Genomic DNA, 13,917 nt, shown 5'->3' with positions numbered 1-13,917 from the left:
TATAGATGGAAATATTTTATTTCAAAAAAGTAATTTAAACTTTCATTCCATTTCATTTAAGAAAACTTTTGATACAAATGTTTAAGTTTTTTTATTTTTTTTAACACAGGAAGTGTTTAACTCTCGTACATTATTGCAAAATTTTGCAAAAAAACTTGTGAAAATTAAAAACACCATTTTTTAGAAATGTAAAAAAATTTCTCATTAGGTTTGTTTGTGGTAAATGTTAAAACAAGAAATTTATAGAAATAAAAATTATTTTTTTATTATTTCATGACAACACAAGAAGTGTTAAAACTAAAATAATTTTTTTTAAATAAGGCATTTCCATATGATTTCGTATTTCGTTTAGTGACTTTCATTCCGTGCCATATTTAAGTAAATCGAGTCCACTTCTGGCGTCTTAATCTTTAGTACATAACCACATCAAGTAAATTGATCAAATATTGCTTTAACCAAGAAAAAAAAACAAATAAAATTTACGATTTTTATATATTTCCAAAAAAGTTTGATTTTAAATACAAACAACTTCAGTAGTCGAATTGAGTTGGCGGCCTTTTAATTTTAAAATTCTAAAATATGTCAACTCAATTTACTCATCATAAAAATTGATTTTATTCGCTTAAAATAATCTATTTGATCAATTTACGTAATTTTTGGAATATGACATCTTCGTCTCATGATGGGTTCGTATATCAAAGATTTACCTGTTTTTTATTTATTTTAAACTAGTCTGTGTTCCCAGCGTTGCCCGGGTGTTTCGAGGTGTGTGTTAAGCAAAAAAAATAAAAAAAATAAATAAATAAAAAAGTGGTAGTAGGCATGCAGGCTGGAACCTGTACCGAAGAAGAATGTGGAGAGAGAAGAAAAAAAAAAAAAAAAAAAAAAAAAAAAAAAAAAAAAAAGTGACGTCTTTGTCGTTGCGTCCATCGCCGACCGGAAGTAGGAAAGGTTTAAATTAAGGCTAGTCCTAGTTTCGAAAATATCCGTGAAAATGGCGACCCCCTCCCTGTAAAAAGTGCCCAGTTGAGAGGGAAGGAATTAATGTTTTTAGCCAATTTTTCGATATTTGTCATCCGAAGAGTCAAGCTTCAAGATGATACTGATCTCGTCAAAAGTTTTAGGCAGACATATAAACATATATTTAAATAGACAGGCGAGATTTATATTATAGTCTAGCCTGGATGCCCAGTGTTGCCCGGGGTGTTTGGAGCAAAAAAGTGGTAGTAGGCAGGCAGGCTCAAACTCGTGACGCGAAGGCGGAAAAGAAAGTGAAAGAAAACCTGACGTCATACCCCTACTCCATGACGTGACCGGAAGTTTGGGACATTGAAATTGGTAAAATCATTCCATCCGATACGATGACTTGCAAAAAAGCCGACCTTCCTTGTAAAAAACTGTCCAGTTAAGGGTGAAGGAATTAATGTTTTTAGCCAATTTTTCAATATTTGTCATCCGAAGGGTCGAGCTTCAAAACGATACCGCTCTCGTGCAAAATCTCTGTCCAAAGTTTTAGGTAGACGTACAAACATATATTTTAAACAGACAGGTGAGATTTATATAATATACTAGAGTGGGTGCCAGGCATTGTCCGGGTGTTTGTCTGTGTGTGTGTATGTGTCTGTAGGGGGAAAAAAAATGTTAGACATGTAGGCTCGAACCTGAAGCCTTGTGGTGAAGGCGGACAAGAAAGTGAAAGAAAAGGTGATGTGTTACCATGATGCTAAGAGGGCCCAACTCTCTTCCTGATCTACATCAATGATCTCCTAAAAACAAACTTAAATCATTTGTTGACATCTACGCTGATGACACGACCATCTATGGCAACACATCAAAGGCCATAAATGACAAAGTTCTTTCTGATTCTCTCTCCAGATTTTGAGTGCGTGGTACAGTGGGGGAAGAGGTGACTGGTTACTTTTAATGCATCTAAAACCAAGCTCCTATCTTTACATCATCAACGCTCTGATCTCCAACAGAAGAGATGTTGTGAGCCTGTCTTTGTTTTATCATTATTTCCATGGCAAGTGTTCGCCTGAGCTCCAATCTCTGCTCCCCCCCCCTCGCCAATCTTTCATGAAAAACACCCGTCTTGCTGAAACTACTGTCAATTTTCCCAATTCTTTATCTGTGCCTAAATCAAAACAGATTCCATGAACAAAGCTTTTTTTCTTAGAAGTGCACGCCTGTTTCCCACCTGACTACTACTTGGATGTCTTCAAGTTCAGCATAAACAAATTCCTGATAAACCGCCCCCTTAAGACACTTTATGAAATCTCCATTACTGACGATTACTATGATACTATGATATTATCCTATTGATTACTGGACACGCAATAACTTTTATCCTTGAGTGGATTCTGGGCCTTGATAAGTGGTGACTACCATGTAAAAAAAAAAAAAAAAAAATGTTACAGGATGTTGGGGAAAACCAGCTCCCCTTATGGGGGAGAGTCCAAATGAATAGCAGTTGTCTGATATGACAGTTTTTCCCACATTGATCAAAGCTTGTTGCTTTCTGGACGTCCCTCAGAAGAGGGCCAAGGAAATGCAAATACTTTCGCTTTATTTATACAAAAAACACAAACTGCGAGAAGACAGGAAAGCGGGAATTTTACAAAATAAAAGTCGCTCAAATAAAACCGAGACGACTCCTTTTGTAAATCGGATATATAATCTAAGGAGTATATAAAAAATCTTAATTTGAATTAACAGAGCTTGATCTGCTTTCTGTCAGCTCAATAATTTCTTTTAATCGCAAAAAGAAATCCAGCTAACGACCTAAAGGCCCTTGTTTGCCCGATACTTCTTTAGGGGTGCAAAACCTGGACCCTACGAGTAGCCAGCATTCAAAGGCTGGAAATCTTTGATTGGTGATATCTTTGATACATTCTCAGGATTCATATATCTGACCAGATCCTAAACGCCAGAATCCATGCACGATCTAAGCTTCCTAAATTCAAGGAAGCATTTCTAATTGGGAGGTTCCGATGGTTTGGACATGCCCTTTGTTGTCCAACTGGTTCATAAACAATAGCAACAACACGATCACAGGAATAGTGCAAGATGGAAAGTGGTCAACTGAAGACGTGGCTCACAACTGTTATAGTTGACTTGGAAGTTATGACCAACCCCCACGTCTTCAGTGTGCAACGATATAATTGTAAATAGCTAAGATATGATGAGGACTCAGCAGCAGACACACCTGGATAGACAGCCTTGATTTGTGATGTGGTAAATTCAATTGGCGTCAACTCAACCAAACTCGAGTGAATGCCGTCACAAGTACAAATGAAAGTAAATAATACAAACTAAAAATGACGTAAAAATACAAGAAAATACATTATCTCTATATAAATAAAATGAACTCATTTTTTCCCCCGTATGATTTTGACATTAATAGGATTAAAAAATCAAGATATTTCATGCAAATATAATATGCACAAACAGCAGAACAATATCTGAGGTGTGTTATAGGCTTATTATTTCTCAAATTCCTCGATAATCTTAGATTATACTTTTTCTGCTGAGAAGTCACGGCCAAAATCGGTTAAGATCAATGGAAGTGGTAAAATATTTTCTCTCTAATAAATTCCTCCTCCCCCTGCCACCACTTAACACCGTTTGGGGATCGTTCACAAGGAACAGTTGAGAAGAGAACACCGGTTTGGCTTCGTAGTTCTTTCATGTGAAGTTATTTAAAATCACTAAACTAAGCTGCAGTGCTCTGTGGCGTAGTGGTTAGCGTGCTGGACAATTCACATTATATTTTCACGTTCGCGCCGACCTACCGTAGTCGTTTTTTTTTTTTTTTTTGTTTTCCTAAACAACTGGAATGGACTTTTCTTGGTGGCCGAACTGTTAACGTTGCAGATGGGTTTTTTTTTTTTTTTTCACTTTATTTTCCTACTTTTACTCATGACTCCGGGTTTGATCCTTCCTACTTACCTACCATAACATTTTTTAAAACTCTCCCCCCCCCCCCGTCCCGGAAACAAACACTCGGGCAACGCCGGGTACCCCCGCTAGTTATTTATAAATCACAAATAAGCCAAAAATACTTTTTCCTATAAATTGTCAGTGCATGTGCAGAATTTGAACCAACCGTCAGCTTTTGCTGATTATCAAATCGTAACAAACGCTACTTAAGAAAAATACTGAAGGAAACATCTATCTTCTTCTATATATATAAAAGGCAAAAATCGGTGTGTATGTATGTATGTATGTATGTTTGTTTGTAACGCTAAAACTTTTGAAAGACGGAACCAAACTTGACAAATTTGGTATCATATCGAAGCCCCATCACCCGGATGACAAATATCGAAATTTCACGTCAAACGGACTACTAGAAGTTGGTCAACTGATCAGTTATCTTCGAGGGGGGCCCCCAAAAAACCTGTCATTAACGCTAAAACTTGAGATGAAAGATTCCTCTCCCCTAAGAATAAAACATATGTTCAATATCTGCTTTTGTTTTTTCATTGTTTATACGGTCCCGAGCAACGCCGGGTAGCCCTGCTAGTCTATATATATAAAAGCCAAACGTCTGTGTGTATGTATGTATGTTTGTTTGTAACGCTAAAACTTTTGAAAGACGGAACCAAACTTGACAAATTTGGTATCATATCGAAGCCCCATCACCCGGATGACAAATATCGAAATTTCACGTCAAACGGACCACTAGAAGTTGGTCAACTGATCAGTTATCTTCGAGGGGGGCCCCCAAAAAACCTGTCATTAACGCTAAAACTTGAGATGAAAGATTCCTCTCCCCTAAGAATAAAACATATGTTCAATATCTGCTTTTGTTTTTTCATTGTTTATACGGTCCCGAGCAACGCCGGGTAGCCCTGCTAGTTTAAATATAAACATCAGATGCACACACACACAAAAAAAAAACTAAAATAAAATGAAAAGAAAAAAAGAAACAACCTATTGTAATAATTTCCGTTTTATTTTTGTAATGAAAATGTTTAAAATGGAAAAGAAGAACCAAGTTATTGTATAGTCAGGTGTTTCATATTGGGGATCATATATCAAGAGAGGGTGGAGACATGTAACGGGTACATGTAATACAAGATAGACGATGATTAGAGGGAGATAGAAGAAAGATACAGTTATACAGTTCTGTGGTGTTTCTTAAGACATATTAGAGAGGAGAGAGGGGGAAGGAGTGATCAGTTCTTTTATCACAGGAGGGGACAGTCATTACTTATGATGGAGAGGGGGGGACACACTACTTAGATGGGTTATACAAAGTTCATTAATAACGATGAGTGAGAACAAAGTTCATATAAGATGATTACACATTACCTTTAGTTTGCGGAAAGACGACACGCAGTTACGGCAGTTACAAATACATGAGGTGTTCTTTTATTCCATTTGACTGGTCGAAATGGTGATGACATCCAGGAATTCAAAGTCGTTTCTACACGTTAAACATTTTCCATTCGCTTCCAAAGGGACCCTCCTCTGACCATGTCAGCTCTGTCTCCGTCCGACTCGACTGTCTGCCTAATTTCACTAAAACTAGCAAATTATATTGAGAATCTGCCTTTCTGCTATGACGTCATGTATGACGTCAAAACGTGACCCACTCACGTGGGTAAGTCACATGGTCTAAACATACGTAGTTCGGCACATGTTCCCAAACCATTTTTGCAAACAAAGAATTTTCGGTAACCCATTTTTCCACATATTTAAATTGCATTGTTCATTATTTTCTAGCTGACCTTATTTTAATTCAGTTTTCATAAAAAGAATTGAACAATTAAATTCTTTTTTGCAAACAAACATATCTCAACTATTTTATATTAAATTGAACAATGCAAAATTCTACATTACATTTCTGAACTTTGCTTACAAAGTTCGAATCACGGTCTATCCTAATCTCATTTTTACTTATCTGTTTTTCTTACTTACAAGAAAAGGGAACCCTTTTCTTGTAACAAAATAACACAAAAAAGAAAAAAAAAAAAGAACTATTGTAATAATTTGTTTTATTTTTGTAATATTTTTTAAAGTGGAAAAGAAAAAAAACAAGTTGTATTGGGGAGGGGGGGGGGCAATAAAATTGAACAAAAGTAAACAGATAACCAAATTTTTGTTTCTCATTTTTTTTTTTTTTTGAACAAGTTTTAATATAAAAAAATGTGTTTGGCGTGTATTTGTTTTTTTTTTCCTGTAGGGTGGGGCTGGACAAGTTTTCTTTTTTGGCAGGGATATTCCTCTAGGCTTAGATAAACTTTTCTACAGTCGCATCAGATGATGTCAAAGTAGGGTGAGAAGAGATAGATGTGGAAGAAACTTTGCAACCAGATAGATTTCCGATATATGGTTTAGGATGGAGAGGAAAAGATCATTACAAAATTTCTGTCTCCACAAACTCAAAAAGATAACTGTGAAAAAAGCTCCCGGTTGGTCTTGCATTGCTTGGCTTCCTTCCGCATGACTCGTGGTCGTCTTTGTGCCAGTGTCAATGAAATGAAGACTGGTTCACTGTTAAATGAGAAAACCCTCCTCCTCCTTCCACACTGTTATAAGCTTTTCAGCAGTTTGATACGATTGTGGTCGCTGGCAGAAATACACTGTTTTAGAATAGGAAGGAGGATTTCAACATTCCTATTTGAGACTGTGACAAAGAAACTCTCCTTCACCGCGGCGTCATAGCTGTTGGAGTGGCCAGCCAATGATGTTTCCGACAGTTAAATAGCAATTTGCCAATTTCTACAGTATGGCCCATGCCATGTCTTAGTAAATAAATCCACACGTATGTCACGTAGAAACTTTTCCAGTCCACAATGGTATGCCCAGTCGCCACCCCACATTCTCATGAAATTTTTTGGCTTGCCATATAGGTAAATGAATTTTATTATGGTCAATATTTTCAGATTGGCATGCTGAAAAAACATGCCCATCCTTATAGATGTCCACTGCCGGCATTTCATCCTTGTACATCTCCAGCCACATCCATCCTTGACCGATCCTCTCTTGGTGATGATGCACTGCTCGTCACAAAACGCGCAATTTTTATTTGCAACGATTAAATTTTTTTCTTGATAATGCAAAACGACATGTTCCGGCGTCGGCAACATTTAATCCAAGTTTGAGATACTCATCTTGTAGACAACAATGTTAGAAAACGTTTGAAAGTGTTTTTACTGAATTTATTGATTTTTCTTCCTCCAAAAGGTGTGTCTGCTACCTTGCAGTGCATGGATTGGCTGATCAACATCTTACATTAGATTACGGTTAAACCGGAGCACATATCATGTTGGAACAAAACTGAGTGGGCGTTGAGCTACATCTGTATATATCTACATATATAAAAGGCAAAATGTGTGACCATTTTGTGTATGTCTTCAAAGGGCTTTTCTCGCACACAGTTCTGAGGTCGTTACGATAGCTTACAACTGTTTATATGGGTCCTAAATAATATGTACGATTTGGGAAAGCGCGTCGCATCTAGGATTTATTTACGTCGACTTTTACAAAATTATTGCTATTTTGGCTTCTCGCGTGTTGATAGGGCTTTTTAGTATAAATATGTGAAACTAAACTCAAACGACGTCTTCTCGGCATTGTGCCGGGAAAAACGTCCAGAAGCAATCAGCTTTGATCAATCTTGTATATCAGTCTGGACAATTGGGAGCTGCTTTCCCCTCCCCACCATCTGTTGGGGGAAGAAACAGTCAAATTTGGGTTTGCGTGACTTCTATTTGACCTTCTTAATTAGGTCAAATGGAAGCAGCAGAGTTAACTTTTATTGCGCACGCCTGTTTTTATAGTTAAATAAATTCAAACCTGCTTAAAGTTGTATGTTGTGATGGCCTAATGGTTAACGTCGCCCGTTTTTTTTTTTTTTTCACACATTAATTTCCAACTCAAGGGTACGGGTTCGATCCTCATACACTCACCTACCAAAACTTTTTTTTTTTTTTAATTATTATTTAACCCCCCTCCCTGGAGTTTCGATTTACCTCAAGACACCCGGGCATCGCCGGGTACCCCCCGCTAGTTAATAATAAATTAAAACGGTTGGCATATTTTTACAATTCGAAAGTAATTTTGAAACCGTTAAACTGTCAAATAGAAGTTACATTTTTTGTTTTAACTTTTATTCACTGCAAAATAAAAAAAAAAAGTATATTGTCAGATTTTTAGTGGAGCAACATAAGTGGGTAGTTGGGCAGCAAGAGGTCATTATCGATTTCCCAATAATTTTACATGTTGGCATGTGTTGGATGGCTTTAAGACAATTTACTTCTAAACTAACCTATTTCTGACCAGGTCTTTATGTCTATTTTCTGACATGCAGAAGTTCAAATCTAATGCAAACAGACATCTTGCTGCCAACTTGCTTTATAGTCGTACGTCTGGTGTGCGGTGATAGAATTGCAAATAGCTAAGATATGATGAGGAGCATGCAGGAAACGGACCTAGATGGACTGCCTTAATTCATGATGCGACAAATTCACTTGGAACCAACTCAACAAACCCGACGGGTGAATTCTATCTAAAATACTAGTTTATCTCCTTATCCATGGAATAAGGAAACAATCTTTTGTATGTTGTATTTTCTGTTTTGAACAATTTTGTAAATGTTCATTTGCATCAGCTAAAAACCCCAACCTCCACCGATATGTTGATGCTCTATCTCAAATATTCAAGATTTTTTTTTTTTTTTTTCAAGATAGGATTAAATCTGTAAATACTAAAACTTTCGCTTTGAATAATACACACACGTCTATGTACCTAAAAATAAATAGTTTGCAAAGAAAAAAAAAAAAATTTTTTCATGAAAATGAAAAACACAAGCCATGTTTTATCTTAGGCAATATCTGAAAGAGATGGTTTAAAAAGGTCAAAAAGGAAAGGGACGGCAGAATACGACGTAGAGGGCGAGTCTTACTGATGGAATAGTAAATTGGGATTTAAGAAAGGCATAGCAAACATTTAAATGAACAACACTGCCTCAGTTTTAGAGGAGTTAGCAATTTTGAACTAAGAGCAAACTGATCCCGGTTGACACTTTTTTTTTTTTTTTTTATTAAAATGATTAATGAAGAAAAGTAAAAAAAAAAAGGAAGTGAAACCATTTGGTAATTTCAGTTTTTGGTATTTATTTTTTTTAAACAAAGTGAAATAATCTAAGGCCACAAACGCAGACTGCAAAGATTGAGGAACTGCTTGGAGAGGGATAGGTAAACAGGGAGACAAGATTAAAAATCAGATTGGAGGGAAGGAGAGTATATAAAATATTTAAAAATTAAAATACAAAAAGATCTAGAAGAGACTTAAAAAAAAAATGCTGGATTTGTTTTTCAAAAATACTTGAAAATTCTTGAGAAGCTCTACAAAACAGCACCAAAGGGCAAAATATTTAAAAAAGAAACCTTGCTAATAGTTAGAGTTTGTGAATCAATAACTAGTTTTGTTTACTAAATTTATATTTGGTCCTAGAATTTTAAATGGATCGCAAATTTCTCTTGACTGACAGATGATCAAACTAAAAAAAAAAAAAAATGTAAACGGATTGGGTACTTATTTAGAATTCAACTTAAAAAAAAAAAATGAAAATACAGAAAAATCCTAGATGTCATGTTCCAAAAATCAGGTATGTTGATCAAGTAGTTAAAAAATAATAAAAAAAAAAAAAAAAATTTTACAATTTTTAGCAATTAAAAAGTTTTAATCATTTTGCATACAAAAAATCTCGGTAGTCAAATTTAGTTGTTTCCCTTGAATTTAAAAAAAAAAAAAAAAAAAAAAAAAGTCCTACTTAATTTAAATAATTTTTGGAACATGACATTTTTCTCCAGTGGTGGATGAGTACATCATAAAGATTTGTATTTTTTTTTCTTTCATTTTTTTAAATTAAGTCGAATTCCAAATAAACAATTCTATTCTTGGCATGTGTCCAATAAATTGTCAGCTTTTTGAATGACAGAATGTAAAAAATATTAACAGAGTCAGCAGGGTGACATCATTCCATTACAAACAAAAATAAAATTTGCTGAGTCTAAAAACATCCTGATGTTGTTTTAGAAACCATGAGGAGGGGGGGGGTCCCATTCACAATATAAATATGTCAAAAACACTTGAGGATTTCTGATATGTTTCACCAACATATCTGTATCGACGTTTGAAAATTAAAACAAACGGAAAGAATTTCTGAATTTTCGATTGTTTTTTTTTTTTTCGTATTATTTGGGTTCATCGAGATGAGATGAGTAGTCCGATGAATTCAAATAATTCGAAAGGAAAGACAACTCGTTTACATGCCGGAAAGTCAGTTTCAACATTGAATTTTGTAATGTAAACATTCTATTGCAAATCTGAAATTGTACTTTTTATCTTTTTTTAAATTGGACACATTTGCTTTTCACGATTCACAAGTCAGAATATCAAAAGACAGAAAAGAAGTGGCCCCTAATCCAGATGAGGATGACAAAAAGCAAATGTTATGATTGGCAATATGAAATAATTTTAATGGAAATATGGTTGGGAATTTAGTGCAAAATAATCATTTTGGTTTCCCTGCTTATGCATGATGTATTTATGTTAAAAACAATCATTTAACAAAAAAAGGCAAATGACAATGTCCAGCTAAAACTTGAAAAATTCACATCCATAAAGTTAGTGATTTTAATCAGTGTTACCCTGGATGTATAAGATTATATATATATATATATATATATCATTTAATGTTATCAAAAAAAGTAACTGATTTTTTTTTTAAATAGTTATTTCCACTACACACATAATTTGAGTGTGTGTATGTCTAGAGAGAGGAATGGACCGAGTGAAGAAAAAAGGGGTGGAGAAGAGGAAAAAGAGAGAGAGAAGGGGGGTAGCAATTATGTAGAATGTTTGTTCCGGGTAATGACAGTTAAATATAAGTATGTTAAGTGTTAGCATGTGGTTGGGTTAGTGGAGGGCATCAATATGGAGTTTACTTCCAGAAGAAAACATGTAACAGATGACTAGTAATGATAACTTTGCACGCTCATATTGTTTTTAATGCAAATACATAACGTGCATGAATCGGTTTAACTAAAATAAATTGTTAAAAACTAATTTCCAATATTTTCTTTTAAAATCTTTAATGTTGCCAATAAAATTTGTGTGTGTGGGGGGGAGGGGGAACAAGAAAACACTACATTTCTAATAAAAATAGCTCTTCATTAAAGCTATAAAGTTTAGTGTCAAGATGAAGAGAAACTTCTCAACTAGTTTCATCAAGTTTAATATCTCTTGGGTAAAAATCAAATAAAGATGGCGGGAGGGTAAAAATGAATAATGTATATGAAGAGGAAAAAAAAGAAAAACTTTATGAAATTTCATGAGACCCTGCTGCTAAAAAGACTACTCTATTGTCACCAGCAGTTTTTCTCAAACTATGGAAGAGGGTGATGGTGATGTTTGTGGCCAAATAATTATAGATATATATATATACATGTCCAGCAGCTGCAATATTTGTTCCAGTTTTTTTTTTATGAATGTTGTGTATGCTGTGAAGAGGCCAGTGTGAAAGAAGCTGGCCAGCCAGCCCGATAAACACGGATCCGTGTTACAAGAAAGAAAAAAAAAAACCGTGTTGCGTGGAGAATGGTAACGCCACCATCAACCGCGTGTGCTAACTGCTGCAGAAAGTCATGATGATGAGATCAGCCAGTTAATGCTGTAGTTGGGAGAATCTGGACATAAAAAAATGATGATGCTCGGCTGCGATCGGAACACCCATTTTTTTTTTTTTTTCTTGGAAAGCAGGAAAAATACTGCACTCCACATTAATACAAATCAGTCGATTCAGTTGGTATCCATCTACAAAAGAAAATTTGCACATCAATAATTTCAATCACACTTTTGTATTATTAAAAATAACACTGGCAAAATAAAGATCTAACATAGGCATAATATACATTTATTTCAATAAGGGAAATTGAAAAGAAAAAAAGAAATCTAATGTTTTCAATTCATAAAGTGAAAATATGTCAGCAAACTGGAAAAAAAAATTTATTTTTTTAATTCAAATTTATATTCTTTTAAATATGAAATTTTTCTTTTTGTTCATTCTTAAAGCTTAACTATTAGGGAAAACGAAAATAAAAAAACAAAATTTATTTTTTTAATTCAAATTTATATTCTTTTAAATATGAAATTTTTCTTTTTGTTCATTCTTAAAGCTTAACTATTAGGGAAAACGAAAATAAAAATTTCAGCTTTGCTTGCTAATCTATTAATAAAACCAACAAAAAATTTTTTTTTTAAATTGAAATTGCATATTACAGATCAGACGGATTCACAAGATCGAATTCCAATTACGACAGACAAGTTCGATATTTAACACAAATTAAAGCATATGTTTGACAGTTTATTTGCAGACTTATCCTCATCTTCATAGTCGTCTCACCACATTTTTTGGCCAACTAATCCTCTGACCTCTTTTGGGTAGGATTGCTATCTTCAGACAATTCTCGCCTGGAACCATAGAAATTCAACCCCTCTATCCACAGGGTCTGTGGCACAGTGGATAGAGGCACTGAGTCTCTACAGTTCCAGGTGATAGCAGTTTCAATCCTACCCAAAGCAGGTTAGAGAATTAGTTTGCCAAAATGTGGGGAGAAAACATGGAAGGCAGTAATTACTGAGGATACAGTTAAGAGGGCAGTGTGAAAGAAGCTGGTCAGCCATCCCCATAAACACGGATTCATGTTAAAAAAAAAAAAAAAAAAAAAAAAAAGCATGCATGGAGAATGGTAGCGCCACCATCAACCGTGTGTGCTAACTGCTGCTGAAAGTCATGACTCAACATTCCTATCTTGTCGCAGTTAACCACCTGAAGAAGGTCAGACGTGATAAAAAAAAAAAAAAAAAAAACCTATGAAGAGGAGGGTAACAGTCCGCAAATAAATAAATTACTCATCTCAAAGGATTCCAATAAAAAAAATATACATTTGCCGGGTCGTAAAATATATTTTAATTCATGCAGATTTCATATTTATTATTACAAAGCCAATTCTCTGTTCAATATTATAGTGCAAATTGAAGTGAAAAGTTTGCATTTCAACTTGCTGATATGTCTGTACGTGTTATTTATCCATACAAGGATTTTACTCGTTATAAACCATGATTGGCATACAATTCGTATTTGCTATTAATTTTAGTGTTATATGATCAGTAGTTTAAGAGTTTATTGGTTAAATATTTACAGATGGACACTTACATCTGTTTTACTTATATATGCATGTAGATATTTATAAAGGCAGATACCAATGCAGAGAAAAAAAAAAAAAAAAATTATATTTGAGCAAAAATCTTTGCACATCAGTAAATATGATTTGTGAAATATTAAAATATTCAGGATAGTGGAACAACTTTTAAAAATTTCGGGAGATCTACCACCACCAATTTCTAAATAAAACAAAAGTGTAAGATCTAACATGGCTGCAAATCAGATAGAACAAAAAAATCTCTCAAACAGATAACAAGACTGAGAAAATATTGTTACTTTGTGTATTATTTTTATGTTTTATCTGATATGTATGTATATATATATATATACTGTGTACACATATACTTATTTTGTGAAAGTGTTTTAGGGTGTGTAGGTTCAGCCATTAGTGTTTAATATATTTTCTTTCTGGATAAAAAAAAAAAAAAATAAATAAAATAAAATTTTTTTTTAACTATTTAGTACCATTTATAAACTGGGGGGGGGGGGAGAAGAAAAAGTAAAAAAATAATTGTCAGATATAATCAAATTAAAACTATCTTAATATTTCCTTTTATTTAGCTTATGATAATTAAAGGGAGATAACCATGACTAATTATCTCCCTTGGACATAAAAATTTTACTTTTTATCAAACAATAGCAGGCCGCCTGGCATTGTCCAGTTGTAAAATATGGTTAAT

General features: G+C 34.3%; 1 protein-coding gene across 1 annotated transcript in view; it reads right to left on the bottom strand.

The window, feature by feature from the left end:
• Positions 1-11,088: 11,088 nt before the first annotated feature.
• LOC145247558 (aly/REF export factor 2-like) overlaps positions 11,089-13,917 on the bottom strand; it is a 36,810-nt gene continuing 33,981 nt past the window's right edge. The window contains exon 6 of the mRNA XM_080109403.1: positions 11,089-11,826. Within this exon, the coding sequence (XP_079965529.1) occupies positions 11,812-11,826 (15 nt within the window). The 3' untranslated portion in view covers positions 11,089-11,811. The remainder of the gene's footprint in view (positions 11,827-13,917) is intronic.

Source organism: Euprymna scolopes, chromosome 25 (genome assembly GCF_053919585.1).
Source record: "Euprymna scolopes isolate OS-2025 chromosome 25, ASM5391958v1, whole genome shotgun sequence".
Lineage (NCBI taxonomy): Eukaryota > Metazoa > Mollusca > Cephalopoda > Sepiida > Sepiolidae > Euprymna > Euprymna scolopes.
This window is presented reverse-complemented; position numbering and strand designations above follow the sequence as displayed.